Source organism: Crotalus tigris, unplaced genomic scaffold (genome assembly GCF_016545835.1).
Source record: "Crotalus tigris isolate CLP2741 ecotype Arizona unplaced genomic scaffold, ASM1654583v1 scf7180000024401.5802323, whole genome shotgun sequence".
Lineage (NCBI taxonomy): Eukaryota > Metazoa > Chordata > Lepidosauria > Squamata > Viperidae > Crotalus > Crotalus tigris.
The window spans coordinates 1,043,627-1,068,242 of record NW_024100569.1 but is presented as its reverse complement, the minus strand read 5'-3'; the positions used below and the strand labels follow the sequence as shown (position 1 = coordinate 1,068,242).

The 24,616-nt window shown below is 36.3% G+C and overlaps 1 protein-coding gene across 3 annotated transcripts in view; it reads right to left on the bottom strand.

The window, feature by feature from the left end:
• Positions 1-24,616, bottom strand: part of NR5A2 (nuclear receptor subfamily 5 group A member 2) — a 119,042-nt gene that overhangs the window by 30,884 nt on the left and 63,542 nt on the right. For all 3 annotated transcript variants that reach the window (XM_039329568.1, XM_039329571.1, XM_039329570.1), the window contains exons 5-6: positions 11,038-11,157; positions 552-699 (exon numbers count right to left, since the gene is read on the bottom strand). In XM_039329568.1, the coding sequence (XP_039185502.1) occupies positions 552-699; positions 11,038-11,157 (268 nt within the window). The remainder of the gene's footprint in view (positions 1-551; positions 700-11,037; positions 11,158-24,616) is intronic.

Genomic DNA, 24,616 nt, shown 5'->3' with positions numbered 1-24,616 from the left:
GCCAAGTCATTTTAAGACCATGTCCTTAAAAACATTTTAACATTAGGTATTTTCAAGTACAGTTAGAAAGATCTGTAGATGAGCTTTGAGTGTGTGCCTCATCTGTGGATGAATGTCGAATGGCATATTTTATCCTCTCCTATATAACCCTGTGAAATAGAACATCAACAAAGGAATGAACCAGAACTCTCTTTAGAGATTCTCTTCTCTTCTCATTCTGTTGCGTAATGGAAAACTTCATAATATATTGACTCATGCTGCCACTGAGAGCTAATATATGTCCAAAGGAAAAAGACATGATCCTATTCTGTTCAATTTTCAGAGAGTAATCTTGCTGATGGGAAGAGTGAGAGGGGAGAATGAGAGAGAAAGGGAGAGAAAGAGAAGAAGAAAGACAGAGTTTTGAGCTCTTTTATAAAATTGCTTTCTAATATTTTGCTGAGCTGTAAATAATAAAAAGAACTTGTGTACACAGTTGGGAAAGGATTAAATAGCAAAATAAAGTCAATCTATTTTCATTTAAATAAAAATCATATAATAAGGGTACATACCTAAACTGAATAGCACCAAAAATTTGAGACATACAAATTCTCGTAGGTCAAACTGCAGAGATCGTAGTTTAGCTACCAGCTCCTGTGCATGGCTCATGAGACTGTTGAGGGTGGCACCTGCTTGAGATGCGATTACGGAATAATCCACCTGTAAAAGGGCATCAGAATTTGATTGGCTATAGTTAACCAGGTACATCGTTTTCTAGTTCATACATTTGTAAAATGGATTCCTTTTACCAGTGAAGTGCTGAGACACAAGGAGGACGAGGATAAAAATATACATCTGCATATAGTTTTCAGTTCTGATCTGTTCTTCATCTGAAGAATTCTGCACCACACCTTTCAATTTTGATGAGAATCATTATCACACATTCAGTACTTTGTTTCTGATATTTTATCTAATTTAGGCAGCAATATACAGAGCTCTCTCTCTCTCTCTCTCTCTTTGTTCATCCATCCATCCATCCATCCATCCATCCATCCATCCATCCATCCAGTTGTCTTCCCAAAATTTAATGGGATTTAATTGTCAGTTCACAGAAAAAAGATCAAGCTATCTAGATAATATCTACTTGTTTTTGTGAGGTTATTGTGAGGATGAGAACAATTAAACATGTATCTCATCCTATGTTATCTACTCTTTCAGTTCTCAAGAGGCAGACTGAAATAAAATCTTGACTTTTCTAGATAAACATACTGTATACACATATACATGACTGTTATACAATGTTTTTAAACTGCACTTTTTATCTGTTCATGTATTGTTTTGTTTGTATACACCATTTGGGATTTATTTTTCAAACTGTGATATGAATACTATTGTTTATGTAGCCAGATTATATCATCCCAATTCAAAAGCAAAGTATGAACAAGGTATGGAGAATCCTAAAGCATGACTAAATATTAAAAATCAATAAAGGTGGGGGGGGGAAACAATAAAGGAATTGGCAGTTGTAAAATCAGCAGGGAGGTGTAGGGATAGATAGGACTGACGTTGTTTTTTTTTTTAAAGAGGAATGTATAGCTGAATGACCGAGTAGTGAACAGAAGTATTTTGAACTACAACATTTTATTGCAGAATCACTTATTTAAGTCAACTTCTACAACTTAATGAGTAACAAATGTGCTGGAGTTCAACTTTCAGAAATAAGAAGTAATTGTATATTAACAGAAGATTTGTTTATTTGGATGGTCTGTTTAAATTATCTTCATGACAGTTCTCAAAGCTACTGTTTAAATTTACCTGGCTTCAGTGTGATTGTCTGTCTTATCTTAAGACAATAGAAAGTATGGTCTTTTTTTTCACAAGTTAGAAAACCAAGAAAATCACCTTTAGGTGGGGAATGAAAGCAAACTCAATGTTTTAAGTTAAGTTTATGTTGAGGTGCCGTTCTTCTCCCTTGTTCTTGCTCATGAACTTTGGATGAAATCAGGTTTGAATATATAAAGGTTCACAAGTTCATTTCCAGCATAAATAAATGATCCTAAATACCATGGCCATTTAAAACCTTATTTGTCGGCTGCAACTAGCAAATCTAGGATTGCTGCAAAGACAGGTGTATATGCTACCAATTTCCTCCCTGCAATTTGTTGGGAAAATATATTGGAAAGAGATTGTCCCTTGAGGAGGTTCTCAATTGTACTCTCTTGCTTGCTTGCTTTATTTATATCCCATCTTTATTATTATTTTCATAAATAACTCAAGGTGGTAGATGTCTACGGAGATTCTCAGTCATCCAGGTCATGGATTTTCTTTGTCTTCTCATCCAAGAAAGCTTCTTCTACGATCAAACAAACTAGCGGCTCCTAATGTTCTAGCTACAATATTAAGACTTGCAGCATAAGCTATGATGTTTTCACACCCAGAAGAAGCTTCTTGGATGAGAAACAAAATGTCTTCAAAATGTCCACCTTGGGGTCAAGATGGTAGACTTATATAATACTCGTTCCTCCTTCTACTTTCCCTTCCACAATGAACCTGTGAAATGGGTTGGGGTAAGAGAGAGTGACTAGCCAAATGTCACACAGGCAGCTTTAAGAGAAACTATTGTCTTCTCTTTCTAATAATAAATCAAGATTTTCCAATTAAATTCATGAATACTGGAGCTATACTCTTCCAATAATAATGTAAAGGGAAACCCCAATAGATAGATTCTCTTACCTACTGCTTCTAGTGGATTCTTAGGCACTAACTTCACTTTGAGATGCATTTAATATTTGCTGAACCAGCAAATTTGTCTGGGAGGCAAGTCTTCATCTGCCACTCAGCCAAAGCCGACTGTATTAAATTTTTATATTTATTGACATTTCATTACCATAATTGACTGCACTTGGTTCCCTAGTAGAAGGCACGGGGATGCCTCCTAAGCAGGAGAATTGGTCCCCTGGGTCAGATTTGCAATTAAAAACAAGGCAGAATGGATTTTTTTTATTGTGTAAATATGATGAGTTGAATTTTCAGCTTTAGCTAGAGAATACGGATAGCCAAGAAAATCTTTTTTTCCACGAGTGAGCAAAATTATGACTCAGTGGAAAGATGACCCCCCAAAGGTGTCAATCAGTTTATATAAACTCAACAGTGCATGAAAAGCCCCGATTAATGTCTCTTGGAGTAGGGATAGGGGAGAGCATTCCTGTTAAAGAGAATATTATTGCTGCTAGCTAGTCAATGACCTATTTGTCTATGGAAAAAACCAAATCCTTTGGAGCTAATATTTAGCTCAGAATGTATGATTGAAAATCATGCGGGGGGGGGGGGGGGAGGGAATGCAGGCTGAATCCTGATGTTGATCTAGAGAGGAATTTTACTCAGGTATTTAAGACTTATCCTTAACAGTGTTCATTGAACAATTCCTTACAGAACAACCTCTGTGAGATGATTTGTATGTTATTATATTGCCATTAACAAAAAAAAAAAAAGAGAGATTTGGATTGCTCTTTTGGGATCCCCGAAACAAGCTATAGGATAATTCAGATATTTCCCTTTGAGATCCAAGAGGAATGACAACCTCAGAGTGGAAATGCACCACTAAAAATAGTAGGGATTTATAGGAGTTGCGGTACAATATAACTGGACTGCCAGTGGCTGGAAAAACTGTATTCATCTTACTACATTCATCTTACTATCTTATAAGATGCACTCATCTTAAATGATGGAATCTCCCAGTTGTTAGGATGTATTAAGAAAATTTCAAAGGAGTATGATACCGGATAGGTGAGGAACGGGTAATTACAAAGTTCAGCTATCTTATCCCTTCCCAAATCCCATCACAAAACAAGGCTTATAAAGTTTCTATGGGCAGAAGAAGAGAGGCCTCTAATTGTAAGCATTTAATTGAAGGATGATAATGATTATACTGATACGCTGTTGGAAAATTATTTCCCTAGAATAAACAGAAGTGGGAATTGGAAGTTAAAATTAATGATCCATTTAGTTAATGAGAAAGTAGTAATTTATTTAATTATTTTTTGGAACCTACCTATATATTGCTTTCCATATATTTCCAGTAATAAAAATAAGAAGTACCTTGAGACAAATCCATATTTGTGCTTATTTCACCGTTTTTATCTATGATTTGGTTTCTTATGGTTACATATTTATAAAATAATCAGCTTCTTAACACTTTGACCAATACCTGGGTTTGGAATATCGAATATTCATTTCATAATTAAGTTCATGTGCTTGATTACTTAGTGTATTTTTTGTTCACTTTAAAGATGTGTAGGTTTTTTTTTGTTTGTTTGTTTTACCCAAAAGCAGTTTGGAGGCTTTCTCCTTTTGACAAATAATTTCAATTCCAAAGATTATATTGATCAATGAAATTAATTCATTATTCCATAAAGTCAAACCTGCATTTTGAGAATACATTATGCAGATTATTTAAATTATACAAAAATATATTTTTTCAAGAATTTTTTTTTAAAAAAAATACATTTTAATTTACAAAAATATTTCCAGCAAGTCATTTTGGGGAACAAAGCAGAGTCTTTTCAAACCTTTTTTTTTTTGTGAAAAAGAGTTCGGTCTATACAGGGATACATCCTACACAGAGACAGCAGGCAGAATAAAATCAGCTTTCATTAAATTAATTAAAATTTTGATGACTTGTACAATATACGATGCCTGTCATTTTAACATGATATGCCAATAACAGAAGATAATGAATTAAATTCTGCGCAGACTTCTCCCTCTGGATGATGTTAGAGAGGTTGCTAATTAGTTCTAATATGCAAATAGTAAAACTGATAACTCTTCAAAGTGATATAAAACATCTAGTATGTTTATGGACTGTGATTATATCAAGAGAGAAATTAAAAAAGAAACCTAGTCCCTGCTACATAACTTCTATCTCATGAAATGGAGATTAGTATAAAATTGTCAATCTGTGTGTAAGTTTCCTTTGTTTATACGTAACTAGATGGACATATCCGTAGCTCCTATCTTGATTTATTTAACCATTTTAAATCTCTCCTTTTCTCATAGAACTTTTTTCATTTCAACTGCACAAGGACAACTGAGCTGAGGAGAAGTGACTAATTTGAAGTTATCTAGTATACTTCCATGACTAAGGGCAGATATGAGTCTGGCTCGTTCATCAAATGGGTGAGTTAACCCCAACTCTTTACATAAAGCTGTTTTGTTTGTAGTGTCAATTTGGTAAAGTTGTGGCCCATCAAACAAACTTTATCTCACCAGCCACATAAGAAAACTGATGACAAAAATTCCTCAGATGCAGATACCAAGCATTCTGCAACTTAGTTCTACTAAACAAAATAAAGCTTGCCATTGTGAGGAAGGCCAATGATTGTTCATGCCAGGTGCTAGGGCTAGATTAAGAGACTGGCAGTGCTGTGAAACTGGATTTGGAGGCATGCCTGCTGGTGTTATCTGCTTGATTATGGGCTAGACAGCTGAAACAAACAGTGTGAACAGTTCATCATCATTCAAAAACTGTTGGCAATATATGGTCAGCCTTGTGTGAACATTTGTTGGGATGGTTACCTTTGGGGGACATTTAGAGCATCGGTGGCTATTCCAAAATGGCACACATGTGATCAAATCCATGCATACCATATCATATGGCAGAGATAAATCTTGCACATCTAGAAACATGGGGTACAAGGGTAGTAAGAAAATAAGCTATGGAACAAAAGGAAGGAAATCATCTCTCTTGGGAACCATTTGTTTGAAGGCTGGCCCTGCCAGAGGTGGTATAAATGAGGAGCTTTATTCTTGAAACTACAGTTTCAGTTGTAACAGTGGTTGAACTAAGTTATGCTGTGAAGCATAGCTTTAATATGGGACAGGTGTAATATCTATCTTACTAAAGTTAATCAGAAAGTCAAGCATACTAAATGCACTATAGTTTGAAGAGATTTATGGCCATAAGATACTAGCAAAGGATATTGGAGGCTGCTGTACTAGCACAATGTCAGCTGGTACCACTTTGCAAGAAGAAAAAGCATTTAAACACTCGCAATGGCATATGGGCCAATTTACCATCCAGTTTAACTAAAGCAGGGGTCTTCAAACTTGGCCCTTTTCTGACTTGTAAGAGCCGAGGTGGTGCAGCAGTTAGAGTGCAGTACTGCAGGCCACTTTAGCTGACTGTGTTCAGCAGGTCAGCGGTTCAAATCTCACCGGCTCAAGGTTGACTCAGCCTTCCATCCTTCCGGGGTAGGTAAAATAAGGACCCAGATTGTTGGGGGCAATGTAAATATATATATACATTGCTTACTGGTGTACACCGCTTAGAGAGTGCTTGCACTTAAAGCGGTATATAAGTCTCATAAATAAATAAATAAATAAATAAACTTGTGGACTTCAACTCCCAGAATTCCTTAGCCAGCATGCCTGGCCAAGGAATTCTGGGAGTTGAAGTCCACAAGTCAGAAAAGGGCCAAGTCTGAAGACCCCTGAACTGAAGGGACCATTCATGCATGCATTTGCTTGTGGATCAGCTCAGGAATAAAATTTAAGAGTTAGGATCTGGTCTAATGCACAGTAGAGCATTCTGTAGAACTTCCAACAACCTAGGATGGTGCGAAGAAAAAAAAAAGATGGAACATGGCAAAGTTTTTTAATGTATTCTTCAAAGTTAGGATTGCATGTATATGATTTTTGTTTTCTGTGCACAAATTATATTGGAATATCTGATTGTTATGTTAGAGGAATGCTAGGCATTTTTAAGGAGCGAGGATCTTTATTCCCAGATTTCTGTACATTACAGAATTTTGATAGAAAAATAACAGGGATGAAAACAAAATAAATTGAGCTGGGATCCCTCTCAGAGTAATAAGAGTAGCAACTGTGTAGTAAATGTGGCATCTGCTGATTCAACCTTTGTGGGATGGCCATAGCTGATAATAGGGAAAATGTTAATAGAAGATTGCCATTTTGACAACCGTACTGGCATTACACTCTGCAATTTGGAGAACAGTTTTGAAGGCTCATGAAAGTTGAAAGCTCACTCCAATATGAATGAGTAATGTGTATTTTACAAAGAACAGAACCTCTTTTTGAATTTCAGAAATGGTAACTGCAAATGGCAGTGTTTATTGTAGCAGTGGTAATGAGGGAGAGTGGTCCATGTGTAGACCTACATTCCTGTTCTTCAATTCCTGGAAGATTCTCAAGACTGCATTGCCAAAACTATCTTTAAAGAAAAAAAATAAAATGTATTTTTAAAGAATTCTTTAAACAAATAAAATAGATATTCTTATTAAAACTCTGAAATGTGAGTAGCAAAATGAAAAGTGGGACTTAATCATTTTGATCTTGCCCATCTGGTGAAAACCATACCGTGTCACTACCACAAATCCAATGTGTTTTTAGCCCCCCCCAAAAGATTTTAAAAATCCATGTCACTGCATAAATGTTGCTTGTCCCTAATTTAATGTCATATTGGGATGGTTGTAAGGGATGCAAAATTTGATTTCAAGGAACACCTGAAAGGTCATAATTCTTAATGTCAAAATTAGTATATTAAATTTGCTTATTTCCTCTTCCATTCCCATCCTTCTTTCCATTCGTATTTCTAATTAAATTTTAAGTTTATGAAAGAGATTATAGGATGACTAAAATTGAAAATGAAATCTGCACAGCCTTCAAGGTTACTGTGATGAATGCCATCAGAAACATATGTGATGTTGGGTTGAAAATAGTTTGACAAAGCAGGGCCAAAAGTGAAGCTAGTCCAATCTAGACATGATTTTGATTTAACTGGAGACTGTATCTCTGCCTAGGAATAAAAGAAACAAACATTTCTAAAGATCCCTTGAGTTTACAATCAGTGCTTGTGCCTATTATTTAAATGTGACTAAATGCTTTACTGTATGATGTTTTAGCAATCCGTACTCCTTTATTGATGGCTTTGAAAGTGATTTGTGGAAATACCTGGCCGTGTATTTTATTTGGATAAAAAACTTCATAGCTCTTGGAAAATTCTTCTATACGGTACAATTCCTGAGACTGTCATTTTTGGTTTTATAGATTCCAGCTGGGTTGGGAGTACATTACCCAGAATTCCCAAGCAGAACTGAATTTGAGGCATTATAATTGCATCATGTCGAGAGAGTACCTGGTTGGGAAAGTTATAAAACTTTATTGATTGATTGATTGATTGATTTGATTTCTATAGCTGCCTAGGGTTGTTTGCTGAAATGGGTGACTATAGAAATCAATCAAACAAAAAATTTTTCCTAAGAAAGAGGTGTTCAGCTTCCACCAGCACAAGAACCATAGCTTGCTTTGTGTGCAACTTTGGGCATTGCACTCCAAAACTCCAAAGATTACATCCCATTTTGGGAGTGGGCTTCATGAGTTTTAGTGGGTGACATGTTGCCTTAAGGATCTAAGGACCCATTTCATTTTTAAAGATTTTTTTCATGTCGTTATTTTTATAAATACCTCAAGGCAGCAAACAAATAGTCCTTCCTCATCCTATATTCCTCACAACAACAACTCTATTAAGTGGATTAGACTAATAGAGAGGGCGAGGCTGAGGTCATCCAGCTGGCTTTCATGGCTAAAGCAGGACTAGAACTCACAGTCTGCTAGTTTCTAGGCTGGCACCTTCACCACTACACCAAACAGGTTCTTATGGAGAAACTTTTTAAGTAGTTATTTCTCTAGTCAAATGAAAGTTTTGCTTTCGTATCTCAAAAAAGGATGCAGAACTCACTGGGTAGAGTTGCTGCAGAATCTTAATTGAATAAAACAATTCAAAACTTGGCTATTGATTTGGGCCATTTCTCCCCTCAATCCAGACTCTAATGTAGTGTACATTACATTACGTGAGTGTACGGACAGAAAAGCCTAATTTGATTTATTTCTTTGATATTACTAATCATGGTTTATAAAACCCAAGCAAATTTTGTGTTCATGTCTTCCTCTCTTGCTTTTCTTTCCCACCTGGTATTTTCTGAGCTTTGTTTGAGATTTGCATTATATCGATATTTCTTATTGTATTTGAACTTTAGAACTTTGACTAGACAACCCATGCCCCATTGGGTCATCCTTTCAGAGATGTTTCCTTACAGAAACAGACAAACCGAATGACCATGAGTAATTCTGTAAAAAAGCAATAGGAGAGAGAGAGAGAGAACGAGTGGCCCAAGTGACTCATCCCTAAGGTGGGACTAGAATTCACAGTCTCCTGGTTTCTAGCCTGCTGCCTTAACCGCTAGACCTACTGACTCTCTTATCCCTTAAATTTCCCCCTCCACAAAAGAGTCCACATTTCCAGGGGTGCACTGAAGCATGTTGTTTATTGACATCAATGAGTTTTTAAACAGCTTAATTTTGACCATGGCCATAGTTAATGAAGCTGCGATCAAAGGGTTGAACTCACCTGCTTCATATATAATGTATGTCTCCTTTACCTAATGTAGAGCACATACAACAATCCATATAAATGCAAACGAATGGCTTACATGGTTTAAATTAGGGCTAAGACTCTCTATGTAAATTTTGGAGAGCAATTGAGTAATGTGGACGACAGTCAAAACAAGCAACTGTTTCCTCGTATGTATTTAAATTGAGGCAGTTTAGGTTTCAGCTACTTAAATGCCAGTGGACCATCATTTGGTTTCACTTTGAATCAGAAATAAAATGCACAAAATGCACTCTGCCTTCCCATGACACTGTACATTCTTTTCCATTAGAGCTGTAATAAATGTTCAAAGGGTAAGGTTTTGATTTAATTTGCCTTGTCACTCTCATTTATTTTACTTGAAAATTACAAATGAGTATGGCCACGACACAAGGATGTTCTCTTGTGACAACCTATCAAGCTATAGTGCTCTGAAGCAGGCTGCATTCATTTTATTCAGGACGGTGCAAGGGAACTTCCTGAAGGAATGGACCCTATAGGGAATTTTCTTTTCACGTTTAAAGCTGTTTCTGATTCCCTAATTGGGTCTGCCTTTCTCTCCCATACTCAAACAAACCCTCGATTTCTGATAACACAAATGCCCTAACTTTGTCCATTGTTCGGGCACCCGACTACGCTTCAATTGCGGTGCTTGAGATAATAGTACAATAGAGTAGAATAATGTGGATGTGCTGCATGCACCTCACATTTAAAGTGATTAGGTAAGTAAATACAAATTCTGTGAATGCTCTATGATTTATCTTACCTATACGGTTGTGCATGCTGAACAGATGGATAAATACAGTTAACTTCTCCTAATTTATCCTGTGTTTCGATAGCCGTGGAGAAGAGCCGTCCGTGGTGCTGACAGCTTTATTCTGACCACCAGGCCTTCTGCTCAGTCTCATCTTTAACTGTAAGATTTGTGTCAGGGCTGCATGTTTGATTTTCAGCGTGTTTTCTCCCTCTTTATGCCTTAGACATTTTTTGTATTTGAATGGAACTCTGTATTCCGTTCAAAATTGTATATTTGTGGAGTGGGGATACAAGAAGGAATCTTGAAGAAAGTATAAAGATTCCTAAGCTGCAAGTTATATAACTTAAACACTTTCTGAAGGTTTTCCTTCAGTACTTATTATCACAAATGATCTAATCTAGCCGTGTCTGCATTGAATGTTGTTTCCCCAGGGGAGCATATTATCTGCTTTAAATTCAGCTGAACTAATTTTTTTTTCTTTAAATGATGTACAATTAGCAAAGGGTTAGCCTGATCCATGATTTACTTGACATAAATTCATAGAAATAAAGGGACATGGATATTTATCTTGATGTTGTTTCTTCCAGGCATTTTGCTAACCAATTTTGCCAACAAATTTCATCCTCTTCATCTTTCATATGAATACATTTAAAAATTATATATATATATAGTGTAAAATTTGTCATTGGGACAGAGAACCCTTTTCATTTTACTAATATTCTGCTAGAACCTACATCTCAGTTCAGTGGAAAGTGCTTTCAGTGTGACCCAGCACTGCTTCTGATCTATCTAAAATCTGAGTATTTGCAAGGTCATTAATACAAAAAAACTCAGCAATTTTACTATGCAAACTCACTTGTTGCCCAGTGACTAGAAGGATGGAGCCTTCCTTCCCATGTACCACTTGTCGATAAATATGATCTAGAATTAAGAGTTCACTCCAGCAGTTTTGAAGGAGCTTCATTTGGTCATCAACCTATGTACCAAAACAAAGAAACAAGCAAAAGAATACCTTGGGGTTATTTACTGTTGCTCTCTTTTGATCTTTTTTTTTTAATCATGCATTTCGGCCACCATTTAAAGAGTACAAAAAAAAAAAAAAACCATTGAGAGATACTTTCACATAAATTCTCTTTTGCTGCTGCTGTAATACCTTGCGACTGTATTAATGAGTTTTACTACAACTGCCCATTTTGCGAAAGCATTTATTTTCTAGAAAAGGGCACTGAAATTGAGGTAGGACTTTAAAGCTGAAATCATTTTCCCAATTGGGATAGGTCCTATTGAATTTAATAGGTGTTTTTTTTTCCTGAGAAGATACAGACTTCTATTGCAGGATTATGAGATGAATGGATACCAGGTTTTCGTGAGAGTTCATATTTCCAGTCAACATCCTCCTGCTTTTTACCAATTTTCAGTGCGTTATTTTTGTATTTTCCCCCCACTGAACAAACTTTGGCATCCAGTTGAGTGTGCTTAGTCTCTTCTCTTGTGCAAAGATGCACTATGGAAGCAATGCCAAAAGGAATTATTTTTTTTTCTTTGAACATAAACCTATCTTAGAATTAGTTCAAGGTAGCTAATAAGATCAATAATGAAAACCACAAAAATGGTTCAGTTGCAGAGGGATACAGCACAAAACAGAAATAAATGATATGTTGTAAAACAGGGGTGTCAAACTGCCGGCCCACGGGCCAGATGCGTCATGGCAAAACTGCGCCCACCCCATTGCTGGCAATGGAAAAAAAGTCAGGATATGTTGTGACACGTCACGTGACATTGGGAGTTTGACACCCCTGCTGTAAAAATAACACTGAAAGGAAGAATTAATGTAAATTAATATGTTAAAAGATCAGTATAAAAGAGCATCAATAAATTCCCAGTATTTTCATTACAAGCTTCAGCTTTTTATCTTACAGATCAAAGATCATCCTGAAAAATAAACAGACTTTGCCAACCAATAACATTTCAAAACAGACAGGACAAGTTGAATTTCCTTTAATGGCTCAGTTATTCTTGCATGCCTGCTAAATGTAAACACGTTGTGTCAATTAAGTATTAGTTTCAGAAAAAAGGCAACTTGTTTTACTAAAGTACTTTTGTTCTAGGTTTGTATGTAACATAATTTGTGGTTCAGGGGATGATCTATTTCACAGTTTTGTAAACCTCTTTAACAACTGACTTCAGGATGAACTTTGTGTAATAATAATAAAAAAAGAGAACTTAAGGAACAATGTGTAACCCTATGTGAAAATTTTCATATGAATATTAAAAGTGAAATTGCTGTTTGGCATTTTATGAATGAGTTAGTTTGGCTCAACCAATGAAATAAGTAAAAAGACAAATCAATTAAAACATAAATAACATAACTGATAAAAAGCAACAATATTTGTCAGACATATAAAATTTTAGTAGAGACATAAAAATACCACCAATATTTTATTTTTAAAAATTTAACTATAAATTGTTATTTTATAATGTGCTTTATAATCATGTATCTATCTTCCAAAATGATTAAAATATATATTTATTAAAAAATGGCATCAGCATCTTTATTGTTGTTTCACATTGTTTTTATCGTTAGACTTAATATTTGTAAGTAGCACAGTGTCTTGTACAAGTGGGTAGCTGCTGAGATTGAACAGTTTAAAAATAAATATTAGTCATTTGTCATAATAGTGAACTTCAGTACTTCTGTCTTTAAAGTTGTAGTATTATCTTTGTGTGTGTACATATTTATTTTCAGAAAAGGGTGCCATAATGTTATTTATCATTTTAGATATTCACAGTATCACCAAACCTTTTCCCAAGGGAATTTATTAAACACTGGGAATATAATTTTTTTCCAGGCATGTAGAACATCTATTATAAATATTCCTGTAGGTATTTGAATATGCATATTTATCCTGGTGGAATGTGTATCTTTTTATCACTGCAGAAGTATCATCTGGTAGCTTTAAGCAGAGTTTTGGGAATGGTAACTATAACAATAAACCTAAGATTCAGAATAAGGTCAGTCAACTCTCCACTATTTAAGAACTGGATCTGCCTTGCGGCACTTTAATGCAACATCATAATTAATTGCAGGAGGTGGCAGTCAATAAAGGAAGCTGCCATAGCATCTCATGAAGGATTGAATCAAACACTGCTTCTAGATCTATAAAAATGGTGTAAAAGGCACCTCCAGGAGACTTAGTGTACTATGAAGAGAGGTGGTGTAAAAGTGATATATTGGTAAGTGATGGAAAACTGTGATCTGAAGCTAGCTTCTTCCATTGCTGGAATTCTTTCTTGAACCACCCAATCAACTGTACAAAGAACAATTTTGTGTCCACAGCATTTAAAACTTTTAAAGCTAAAGTGTCAAGGCTCTTGCTGTATGCTGTGTAATGTTATGCTTACAAGCAGTGGTGGGATTCAGCCAGTTCGCATCGCATCACTTCGGCAGAACCGGTAGCTAATTTTTTGTTGCCCAGGCTCAGAATGGACTTCTGGAAGAGGCATCCACACAGAGAACTGGTTGTTCACATATTTGAATCCCACCACTGCTTACAAGGCTACTTATATGTTGGAAGCTGTTCAGCCTAAATTCTGCAAGTCTCTACTTTAAGCTCCCTGCATTGTAGCTAATGCAATTTATCTTATTAGTTTTTATAAGCAGATACAGCCTCCCTGGAAGAAAGAAATAATGGATAAATCTGGCTCGTTGTGGGCTCACTCTTTATCTGTGCTAGCCTTGAATAAAGCCAGGAGACTGTTCAGGTAAAGAATTCTCATTTTATAAAGAGATAGAATCATTATTCCCTAATATTTATGTCATTTATTCATTCTGGCCTTTACATTGGCACATCTGAATGCCCTCCCCTAATTGGTACTGTTGGGTAGATTCAATGGTATTTTATAAAGAACATTTATGTATCTGCTGAGATTCTGAAATTGAAACATTAATGCATATATTTCTGAATTGCCCCATTTGCCACTCTTTGACAGTAGAGTTAATCTCTCCTTTGATTATAAAATACTTAAGATAGTTCTCACAAGCACTATTTATTAAATGAACAGGATCAGGCAGTCTCAAGAATTGTAGCTAAAATTGTATGATAGAAATTAAAAGTTATTGGGCTCGATCCATTTTCTAGGTGCTTTCATTTCTCTGCTTGGTCTGTGACTGTATATTTTAATAAACAAAACTAATTAGAGTTAAATTAGGAATTAGGAATTTCATTTGAAATAATCAAGGAAATGGTTTCCAATGTTAGTAAGTCAGAGGGAAAAAGTCATAGCAAAGTCCAAAAACTTTCATTTTGTATGAGCATTTACTTTAAAAGAACTCATAATGACAAGGAAGATTGGATCTCTTTTTGTTCAAACTGGTTTATTATTTTCCAGACATGTTATATTAATATTGAATTCCATAGTTTATATTTGAAGTCATTTTTGGCGAAGGCAGTTGAAAATATTAAAAATTTGACAATTAACTATAACAAAACAACAACAATAATGGCAGCAATAACAACAATAGTAGCAGTTCCAACAGCCATTGCAATAAAATATGATCTGAAATTCAAGCATCTATTTAAATGATTCTTCTCGCACTTAACAGAATAAATTACATGTAGCCTTCGACTAATGAACACAAAAAGCCCAAAATTTCCATCGCTAAGCAAGACAGTTATTAAGTGAGTTTTGCCCCATTTTACGAACTTTCTTGTCACGGTTGTTAAGGGAATCATTGCAGTTGTTAAATTAGCAACCGTTACAAATATGAATCAGTTCCAAGCGTCCAAATTTTGATCACATGACCAAGTTGAGGATTTAAGTTGAGGATTTATATTGAAAGAGATCGCGAAATGTGAGTAAGTAGGATTGCTTTATGATGCCCTTTGGAACTTGGTAATATATTGTTTCTATATGCATCTACTTGTATTTTGCCTGCATTTCTGGTACAGCCAATATTTAAAACATCAACATACGCACATAATGCATGGCAGACTTTCTTTTGATTTCTATTTGAGTGCAAAATGGGAGATGCATACCCCACCCTTTTCAAGATTCTATCAACAGAGCCATCCTTTTTTAAAATCACTTTCTATGCTTCTATACTGAGGCTACGTATTATAGTTGTTACTTTTGAGAAATAAGAAAGCAAGTCAAAAGTCCATGACATCATAGCAACCCAATGTGATTTGTTCCGGAAATTACAGGAACGGCATAGAAGCTGAAGACTTCTTTTTGATGACAGATATAGGTTGAAAATTATTATTTAATTTAGCCTAAGTAAAGAAGAATCCGCTTGGTACAGTGATTAAGGTATCAGATTAGAAACTGGGAAACTGTGAATTCTATTTTAGCTTTAGGCAAAAAGCCAACTGGATAACCTTGGTCCAGTCACTTTCTCTCAGCCCTAGGAAGGAGGCAATGGCAAACCATTTCTGAAAAACCTTGCCAAGAAAACTGCAGGGACCTGTCTGGACATGTCCCAAAGGTGCATTTTCAAAAGGCAACTGGACTTCCTTTGTTTTCCTTGAAGACTTTCAGAACTGAAAAAGCTTCTTGGATGAGAAGTGAAACGTCTTGAATGAAAACAAAACAAAAAAAAAGTCCAGTTGTCTTTTGAAAAAGCACCTCTGGGACAACAATGGCCTGGATGACTGAGAATCTCTGTAGGCATTTGTCTGTACATGATTGAATGGAAAAATAAAAGTAAAATAACTGTTAATTATCATGCTGGGCTTAGCAGCACCACGCAGTAACTGTCAAAGGATCACATGAGTTTTCAACAGCATATAGTATAGTTTCCAGCACAGGAATTTATTTTCATTACTCTACCGTCCACTGTTGCATACCAGTCACATCCCACTTTGACAATACAGTTGGATGAAAGAAAGACGAGTGGGAGATAGCAGATGGATCCATGATAAGTCAAAGTGTAGCCTGTGTTATCACAGGAACAACCTTGGTCTTCCCCCAAACTATATGAATATCACAATAATTCATTTCTACATAGAGAACAGAACAAGGTTGAATCTATATTTTTCAAAGACAACATTTGTTTTGCTCTGTCCAGTTGCATTTCTCTCTCTCTCTATCTCTTGTGCCTGTCTTAACAAAGCCACTGGCTATCTGGAAAAGAAGACTGCAATCAGGCCTTGTCAAAAAAGGATGAATCCCAGGTCCTCAACCTCTCTTCCCCAAATGTCCTCTCAATTTTAGTTTAGAACACTTTTCTCTGCCTTTTTATTGAAGGGTGAAGATAAATTATAACTATATTTAAGACTGATAGTTGACAGGCTAGGAATAAACAGAGCTGTTTATCTACAGCATGTTCCAAAATATATCTTGCAACAAAATGCAGCACATGCCCGCACACAAACATACACACACACACAAACACACACATACACAGTGTGCTGTGCAGCAATCTCAATTTAAAAGGCAAAATACGATTACAATAGTCTGGTATTTGATTATTGCCTGTTGGGAACACCTAAAACAAAATGTGTTTCCTAGGATTGTGTGTCAGTTGTAGAGGATAGCTGCATAACTCTATTCAGCCTACTGCACAGTTATTTTTTTTCTCTCTCACTCTCTCTCTCGTGCTCCTCTTCAAATCTTAACAAACAATGTTACCAGGCTAATGTCATCTCTACATGTAGATCAGATTAAGAAACCTATGCCATATTGGTTAGGGGTACTTTTATTGAAACAGCCATAGTAACAGAATCTGAGCACGCTACCTCCTCCCTCACTTTATCTTTATAAAAATTGTTGGTGAGTGTTAATTATGGAAGATATAGTGTAGCACATCTGAAGAACACCAATTAGTAAGATAGGAATTGGGCTGTTTCATACCTACACAGTACCTATTTATCTATAGATGGGGAAGTTAAAGTAGCATATAATTTCCCTGTAATGTAGGCCATTATTAAACAGTTTCTCGGCATCATGGATTTCTTTTCCTGGGGAAATGTAGGGAGAGAAAGCATCAGAAGTTGATTAAAATAGCAGATTAATAGATAAAAGAGGCAGGGAGTGAACAGAGAAATTCAGACATTGGATAGAAGTCAAATTATTTATTATAATGCTATTTATTGATGAACAGTAATTCTAATTTGTGAGTTTGGACAGAGGAAAACAACTGTTCTTTTAAATATCTAGTTACATGGATTAAATGTGTGAGGAAACACAGAACATGCATTTCATTAATTAACAGATAAAATCTGGCAACCTAAATAGCTTCCTATCAATTGAGAAAATCTTTATTCCAAAATGAACTTTGACATTAACAAATTGTGACCTATGATCAGTCTCTTATGCAATAAAGACTGAGACAGCTATTGCTTTTTCTCCTCTAAGCCTACCTTAGCTGATTATTCTGTAGGAACATCATAATCATCATCACAATCACAGTCACGATGATGTTGGGAGGGACCTTGGAGGTCTTCTAGTTCAAACCCATGCTCAGGCTTGTACCCTGTTTATTTTAATTTTAAAATGCCACTGCTTTTGCAGCCTTGAAAGGGAAGTGATTCAAAGCAGCCAAGATTGGCTCTGATACAAGCCAGGTTTGATGGTTATCCTTTGAAGCACGAATGAGCAAGTTTCTCTTCTTCAAACCATCTTGTGTAGGAGAGGCAGAAGAAAGGCAGGGATTTTAACAGAAAGGAAGTAGCAAAGAAGAAAATTGACGGAAATTCAAACGAGAACTTTAAGTTTCATTATAGTGTCATTCATTGTAACTGATATTAGCATCCTGGGCAGCACAAGAAAGTTTGATTTTCTTGATCCCTGGAAAGTTAAGGCATACTGCAACAAAAATTAAATTAAATAAAAAATAAATCCTTTCCTTACCTCCACCAAAGTCCATCCCAATTATTTGTCAATCATATTTGAAACAATCTTATCTATGTTAATATTTGTGTATGAGGGATGTTTTTTTAAAAAAGAGATGGATCTCTACTTTTTAAAATCTGAAGGTCACTGTTGCTGTAATATCACTATTGTTTTGCTTTGATAAGCAAACGTCTACTTTATAATTAACTCAAGATGGCAAACATACATAATATTCCTTCTCTTCCTATTTTCCCCACAACAACAACCCTGTGAGGTGAGGTGAGCTAAAATAGAGGGACTGGCCCAAAGTCATCCAGGTGCCATAACTTTGCCAAATTTCAATTCCACAGGAGTAATGTGTCCCAGAATTTGGACACATTCTGTAGCTCATTTGAAATACCTTGGTTCAAAAATTGTTCTATGTTGCAGTTTCCACAAAATGAAGGCTACAAACATACATGATAGTTTTAGTAGTGTGTGTATGTGTATAGATATACATAGATGATGGATGATAGATGATAGATAGATACCGTAAATGCCGGCGTATAAGGCGACTTCCGCGAGCGCTGAAATCGGCGCCAAAGACGGGGCCGAGTCGTCTTATACGCCGGAAATACTGGTAGTTTCTGGTGTATAAGACGACGTTCTAGGAATGCGGCCCGGCTATAAAGATGGGGGTCGTCTTATACGCCGGGTCGCCTTGTACGCCGGCATTTACGGTAGATAGATAGATAGATAGATAGATAGATAGATAGATAGATAGATAGATAGATATAGATAAATGGGCTATCCCTGAAGGATTCCTCCTTCCACATGTACAAGAGATCATTAGCTGTTAGTCTTCTTAATGGGTGCTGATTTTGATAGCTTCTCTGGCTTCAAGGCAGTATATCTTAGATGCAGTTGCCAATAGCTGTTGATTACTTTCCATGCTTTTTGTGAGCTTTTTACTTGCATCTGGTTCACCAGCAGTATTTGATAGACTCTTGGCCAGATCCAGAAGATCTTATGTTCTTAAAACTCAGTGTGGATACTCCTTTCCTCCAGGACAATGAAGAGATAACTGTAACCAAGTGTGGTTATGCCAATAGCAAATTGAAAAGCAGTTTAGGGCAAATACAGAAGTGAGGTATTTGCTTGATTATGTTTCACTTTAGCATAAGACAACAGAACTTAACAGCCCTTTTTCTCCAGCTTGGGTAGAGAAAACAACACAATAATGGTGGCAACCAGCAGTTCCTGGTAGTTTTTAGTAGGTAGGAAGGAAGGAAGGAAGGAAGGAAGGAAGGAAGGAAGGAAGGAAGGAAGGAAGGAAGGAAGAAAGAAAGAAATTATATAGAACAGGTAAACAAAAAACAGAACAGGAGGCTGAAGACACTGGAGAAGAAAAAATGCTCTATCTCTTGCTTGAGATGATGTCAACTCTGAAACCACCACAAACTGATGTACTAAAGATTGGTGTCAATTTTTTTTGAATAAAATCAATACCACTCACATGTATTGATTATACATAAATATAGGGTATATTAGCCCCAAGGTAAAAAAAAAAACAACCCTAAAGGAACACTAGACAATACTCCTATAGAGGGAAAACACTGAGAATTTTCTATAATATTTTCACAATTAACAATGTACTTTTGAAATTATGCTTTATCTTGTAGGATAAATCATTTTAGGCAAATGGACTTCTTGTCTATTTTTCCCTTTGGGGCAAATAGCATTTGGAAAACTATGGAGGGAAAGTTATTTCTTCCTCTCCCAGTGCTGTGCAGCTGATAGAGATTCCCTTTCAGCTCTTATTAACACTAAAATGTTATTTAATCATGTTAAGTGTGATTTGGCAGATTTGCTATAAGTCTAGTTGGCCCATTGGAAGCAAAACAATAATCCACAGTATGTCAAGAGACATGTGATTTTTTTTTTTAAAAAAAAAGAGGGGAAGAAAGTACCAGAAGACAAAGCCTTACTCTTCAAATTTCCTAATATGATTGGGAACATATTGGATGTACTCAGTGCATTCTGAATGTACTCAGGCAATTTATTCCAAATGGATAGTTGACACCCTCAATGAATCACAGAAGGCCTTGTTGTAGCAGTCACTAGGCTACCAGAAATTGATGCTTTGAAATATGATTTCGAAAGCCTAAAGCAATAGAAAAACAACAGGGAATTGAATCAAACATGTTAGATGGGAGATGTCTCTTATTTGGCTGACCTGGACCCTATGTTGCAGTGCACCAATCATGCCTATAACAAAGCATGTCATTCAGCAATCTGATGCATATTCTTTTGAGTGTTGCTGTCTATTTCTTTAGGGCCAGGAGCTCATTTACTGGTTTTGTGTGAATCATTCCTTGTGACCAAGACCTATATGTCAGAGTTCGATTCAGCAAGAGCAAAAACAAAGAAAAATCAGAAACTAGGTTCTTAAGTTGTGCAAAAACCAGCCAATAGCAGCCAGGACCTCTAGCCTGGAAGTCTCCAGAGCAGGGGTAGTCAACCTTGGCTCTTTTATGACTCGTGGACTTCAACTCCCAGAATTCCTGAGCCAGCACAAGCTCAGGAATTCTGGGAGTTGAAGTCCACGAGTAATAAAAGAGCCAAGGTTGTCTAGCCCTGCTCCAGAGGTTTATTAAATAATCCTAGCCATCATCAAAGCAACAGAAGGTACTATGGCATTTAAGTTAAGTTGGCCAGAGAAGAGTATCCAACATTTGATCCAGATTCATCAAAATGTTCTTCTGCAAATAATGACCCTGTTGTTTGGGGAATTGTAATAGGAATTGTAATATATGCACATTAAAAAGGTCTGTTTGAGAAAAGCTAATCTATATGGAGATTTGCTTCCAGGCTGATGGATTGCGCACGAGTACTAAACATCCCTCTAAATGTTTGGAGAAATACTGAGTACAACAATCTTATACCAATATAACTTGCTTTCTTTCCATGCTCTTCTTTATGTGTGATGCTGATTTTCAATAGACGTTCATACAAATATAGATTCTGAGCATAAAAGGCCATAGATTTTTTAAAATGTATGTATGTGTGTATATATGTGCATATGTATGCATTCTTCTGTCTGTCTGTCTGTCTATCATCCACCCACCCACCCACTCACCCATCCATACATCCATCCATACATGCATTCATCCATCCATCCATCCATCTGCAGGAATTTGGATCAAGCAAAGCATCAAATGTAGCTCCTGGCATTTAAAAAGTGCTTTTGTGGGCTTTTTGATTTGTGTATGCTTTGCTTGCTAGACTGAATGTAGGTTATTCATGTATAACACTCAGCATTACTTATGATGTATTATAAATATAATTTCAACAGTTTCTTTTCTTTCCTTTTTTTTTTTTAAAAAAGACAGAATTTTAAAAAAGAAAACCCCACTGAAAACTCTGCAGATTATTTGTGCTATTTGGTATAAAAAGTGCTTTGCTGACAGTCTTGAAACAGAATCAATATTTAGAGTTCCTACTCTATTATTATTATTATTATTATTATTATTATTATTATTATTATTATTATTATTATTATTGTTTTATTGTTATCTTGGCAGTAACTCCAATGAGATTATTGAAACCTCAGTTAAGATTACCAGATGTAGGCTGCAGAAATCCAGAAGAATACCATGAATGGCAGTGCAGAGTTTTCGGCACCTCTTTGCAGTCATCTGGTGTTTATTTAAATATTTCTTGTGAAACAGATTTATTAGCATTTCAATAGGATTACACCTGAACAACACAAGTAAGAGATTTTTAGCATTCAGAATGATCATAGACTTGAATGTTGTCCCATGGAAAAGTAAAAAACCAAAACTCTTTTACATGATGAGATCTACCATTTTAAGAAAAAAGTAGCTCATGTTTCTTTTTCTGTACTAGTTTTCTTTGCAAAAGAAATTAATTGTGATTTGTCGAGTGCAGAAGTATAAAAAGGTGGCTTTTGAGCCGCACACAGCCCACCAATATCTCTTTCATAAGTTTTAGAGCCCTCTTAGTAGGTAAGGCCTAACATGTAATCCCACTTTTTGCACTTTGGAGTACCCGAATAAGTGGCTAAATTAGTGCTTTTGGAATATATTCCTATTCCTACATTTATTTATATTCCATATTATTTATTTTTAACAAATAACTCATGCATAATACTCCTTTCTCCCATTTTCTGTACAATAACAATCCTGGGAGGTGAGTTGGGCTGGCAGAGAGGGACTGTCCCAAGTCATCCAGTCAGCTTTCATAGCTAAGGTGGGACTAGAACTCACAGTCTCTTGGTTTCTAGTCTGGCATCTTAACCACTGGACAAATTGGCATTCTATTTCTTGAGATGTCTGAAGAGCTGCTGCAGCCTGCAGTTGATGGCATAATCAGCAAATAGTTAATGAAGGACAGAGTGCTAAGAATTATTATGAATAATGTTGACTGCTTCTTCTCTTGAGGCCCTTGTGAGGCAAATGAGAGAGCTGTGTTGACAGATAACTACCACCAATGAATTTCTCAAGTAGGTTGTGGCTGCTGCCATTTATCTACCAGATCATGTCGCCACTGATATTAAACATTGATTAATCCTCAGAACAAGGCAGGTTTCTGGACTGTAGAGTATCCTTCAAAATAAGGTCTCAGAGAGGCCTTCCAGAGAGACAAGTTACACCAGTGCCATCCTCTAAGGCAGGGGTCCCCATCATTCACACTCATACACTGGACCAGCAGCATTACATTTAAATACATACTAGACCAGGGGTCCCCAACCCCCGGTCCATGGACTGGTACCGGGCCACGGCATGCCAGCAACTGGTCGGCACAAACAAGCAAAGCCCCATCTGTGGGATGCAGGCAGCACACAAAACCACGCACTCTCCAGTCCACAGGAAATCCTTTGTCCATGGAACTGGTCCCTGGTGCCCAAAAGGTAGAGGAACTCTGCTCTAAGGTAACCTTAGACATGGCCTGTGCTTGATAGCATGTGCATTCTCCATGGGTCTCTCATCTGTAATGCTCCCAAGTAAAGAAAAATGCTTCATGGTGAATTTTCCCTGTAATTGTTTCTTAACTTAGCTTCTTCTTCTTTATGTCTAGTAACTTCAGCGAGAATGGCATGGCTTGGCTTAATTGTGCTGCTCAGGAAAAGGGGAGTAATACCAGAGGAGTAATGGATTTGGAAAAACCTTTGCTAGCCTGTCAGCCTCCAGTTATGTAAGAATTCCCAGAATTCCTAGTTGCTGGCATGCTGTCTAATAATTGCAAATAATCTGAAGAGCATCAGGTTAGAACAGAATAAATTCTACAAACGATTACAAGAAAACAGACTGGAAATGAATGAAAAATAAAAAAAATCAGTAGTGAATATATTTTAAGCATATTGGATCAAAATTAGCAATAGGCCATATTACAAATGCTTCTGACTTTTTTTTTCCTCCTGTTTTTCAGTGTAAGGCTCTTTTTTTTTTCCTCCTGTTTTTCAGTGTAATGCTCTCACAGCCATTTTTCAACTGGAATAGGTTTCAATAAATTATATGCAAAGCTTTCCACCACATATTTTAGAAAACAAAGCAGCCAAAATCTTACAGCCTTTCTAAACGAAATGATTTATTGGGTAAAACAAATGGCACTTTTTTTTTCAGAGTAGCAATTCCAAACTTTTCAACATCTCTTCATTTCTAACTAGCCCACCTACTGAGGATGAATTACAGGTCGCTCATAATAAATTGCAGTGGCAAAACGTTAGTACCTGTTTGAAGTGGCATGTCTGTTGTAAGGACCCTTTTTTGCTTTTCCAGCTGAACCAATGCACTGCCCTAGTTTGTATAAAGGTTGCCTGAGTGATAAGGGCACTATTGTTTAGCACCTGTGACATCTCTGGAGGTGATACAATTTTCCTTGCTTTAGTTTCTTTGTAATGAGGAGCACAGGATAAATATTTTTAACAGAACAAATACATAATCAGTGTGTGTCATTTAGAAAAGTGCTATTTTTTAGTAATTAAGCATTACATTCTTTCAAAGGCTATTTCATCTCCCCCCCCCAAAAAACCCCAAACCCCCAAAACCCCACGTTTCAATACTTTTTTTGAACCAAACCAAATAACTTGTATAATGTAGCCTAAAGCAAGTTATCCTTTGGCAAAATATGTCTTTCTTTGTTTTGAGTCTAAGATTGAAATAGACATAATAGCACTTGTATACTCCCCTATAGTGCTTTACAGCTTTCTGTGGTCAGTTGACAATGTCAGCAAATCACCCCCTACAATCTGGGTCCTCATTTTATCGACCTCAGAAGGATGGAAGGCTGCGTCAAACCTTGAGCCCCATCAGGATTGAACTCCAGGCTGTGGGCAGAGTTCGCCTGCAATGCTATGTTCTAACCAATGCACCATGAGAAATTCAACTTCTTGTGATTTCTCAATGCCATTATTATTTTGAAGAATGGGTTTATCCCCTTATATTTCAGAAGATAATACATAAAATTTATTTGCTGAAATATCCTGGTTTAATCCGATCTGGTGAATGGAAGAAAGCTTTGGTATTTATTTTTGTTGCTGCTGTTGTTTTCTTGTCTTAGAGTCAGTACAAGTCCCTACAGTTTTCCAGAAGTGGTTTGCC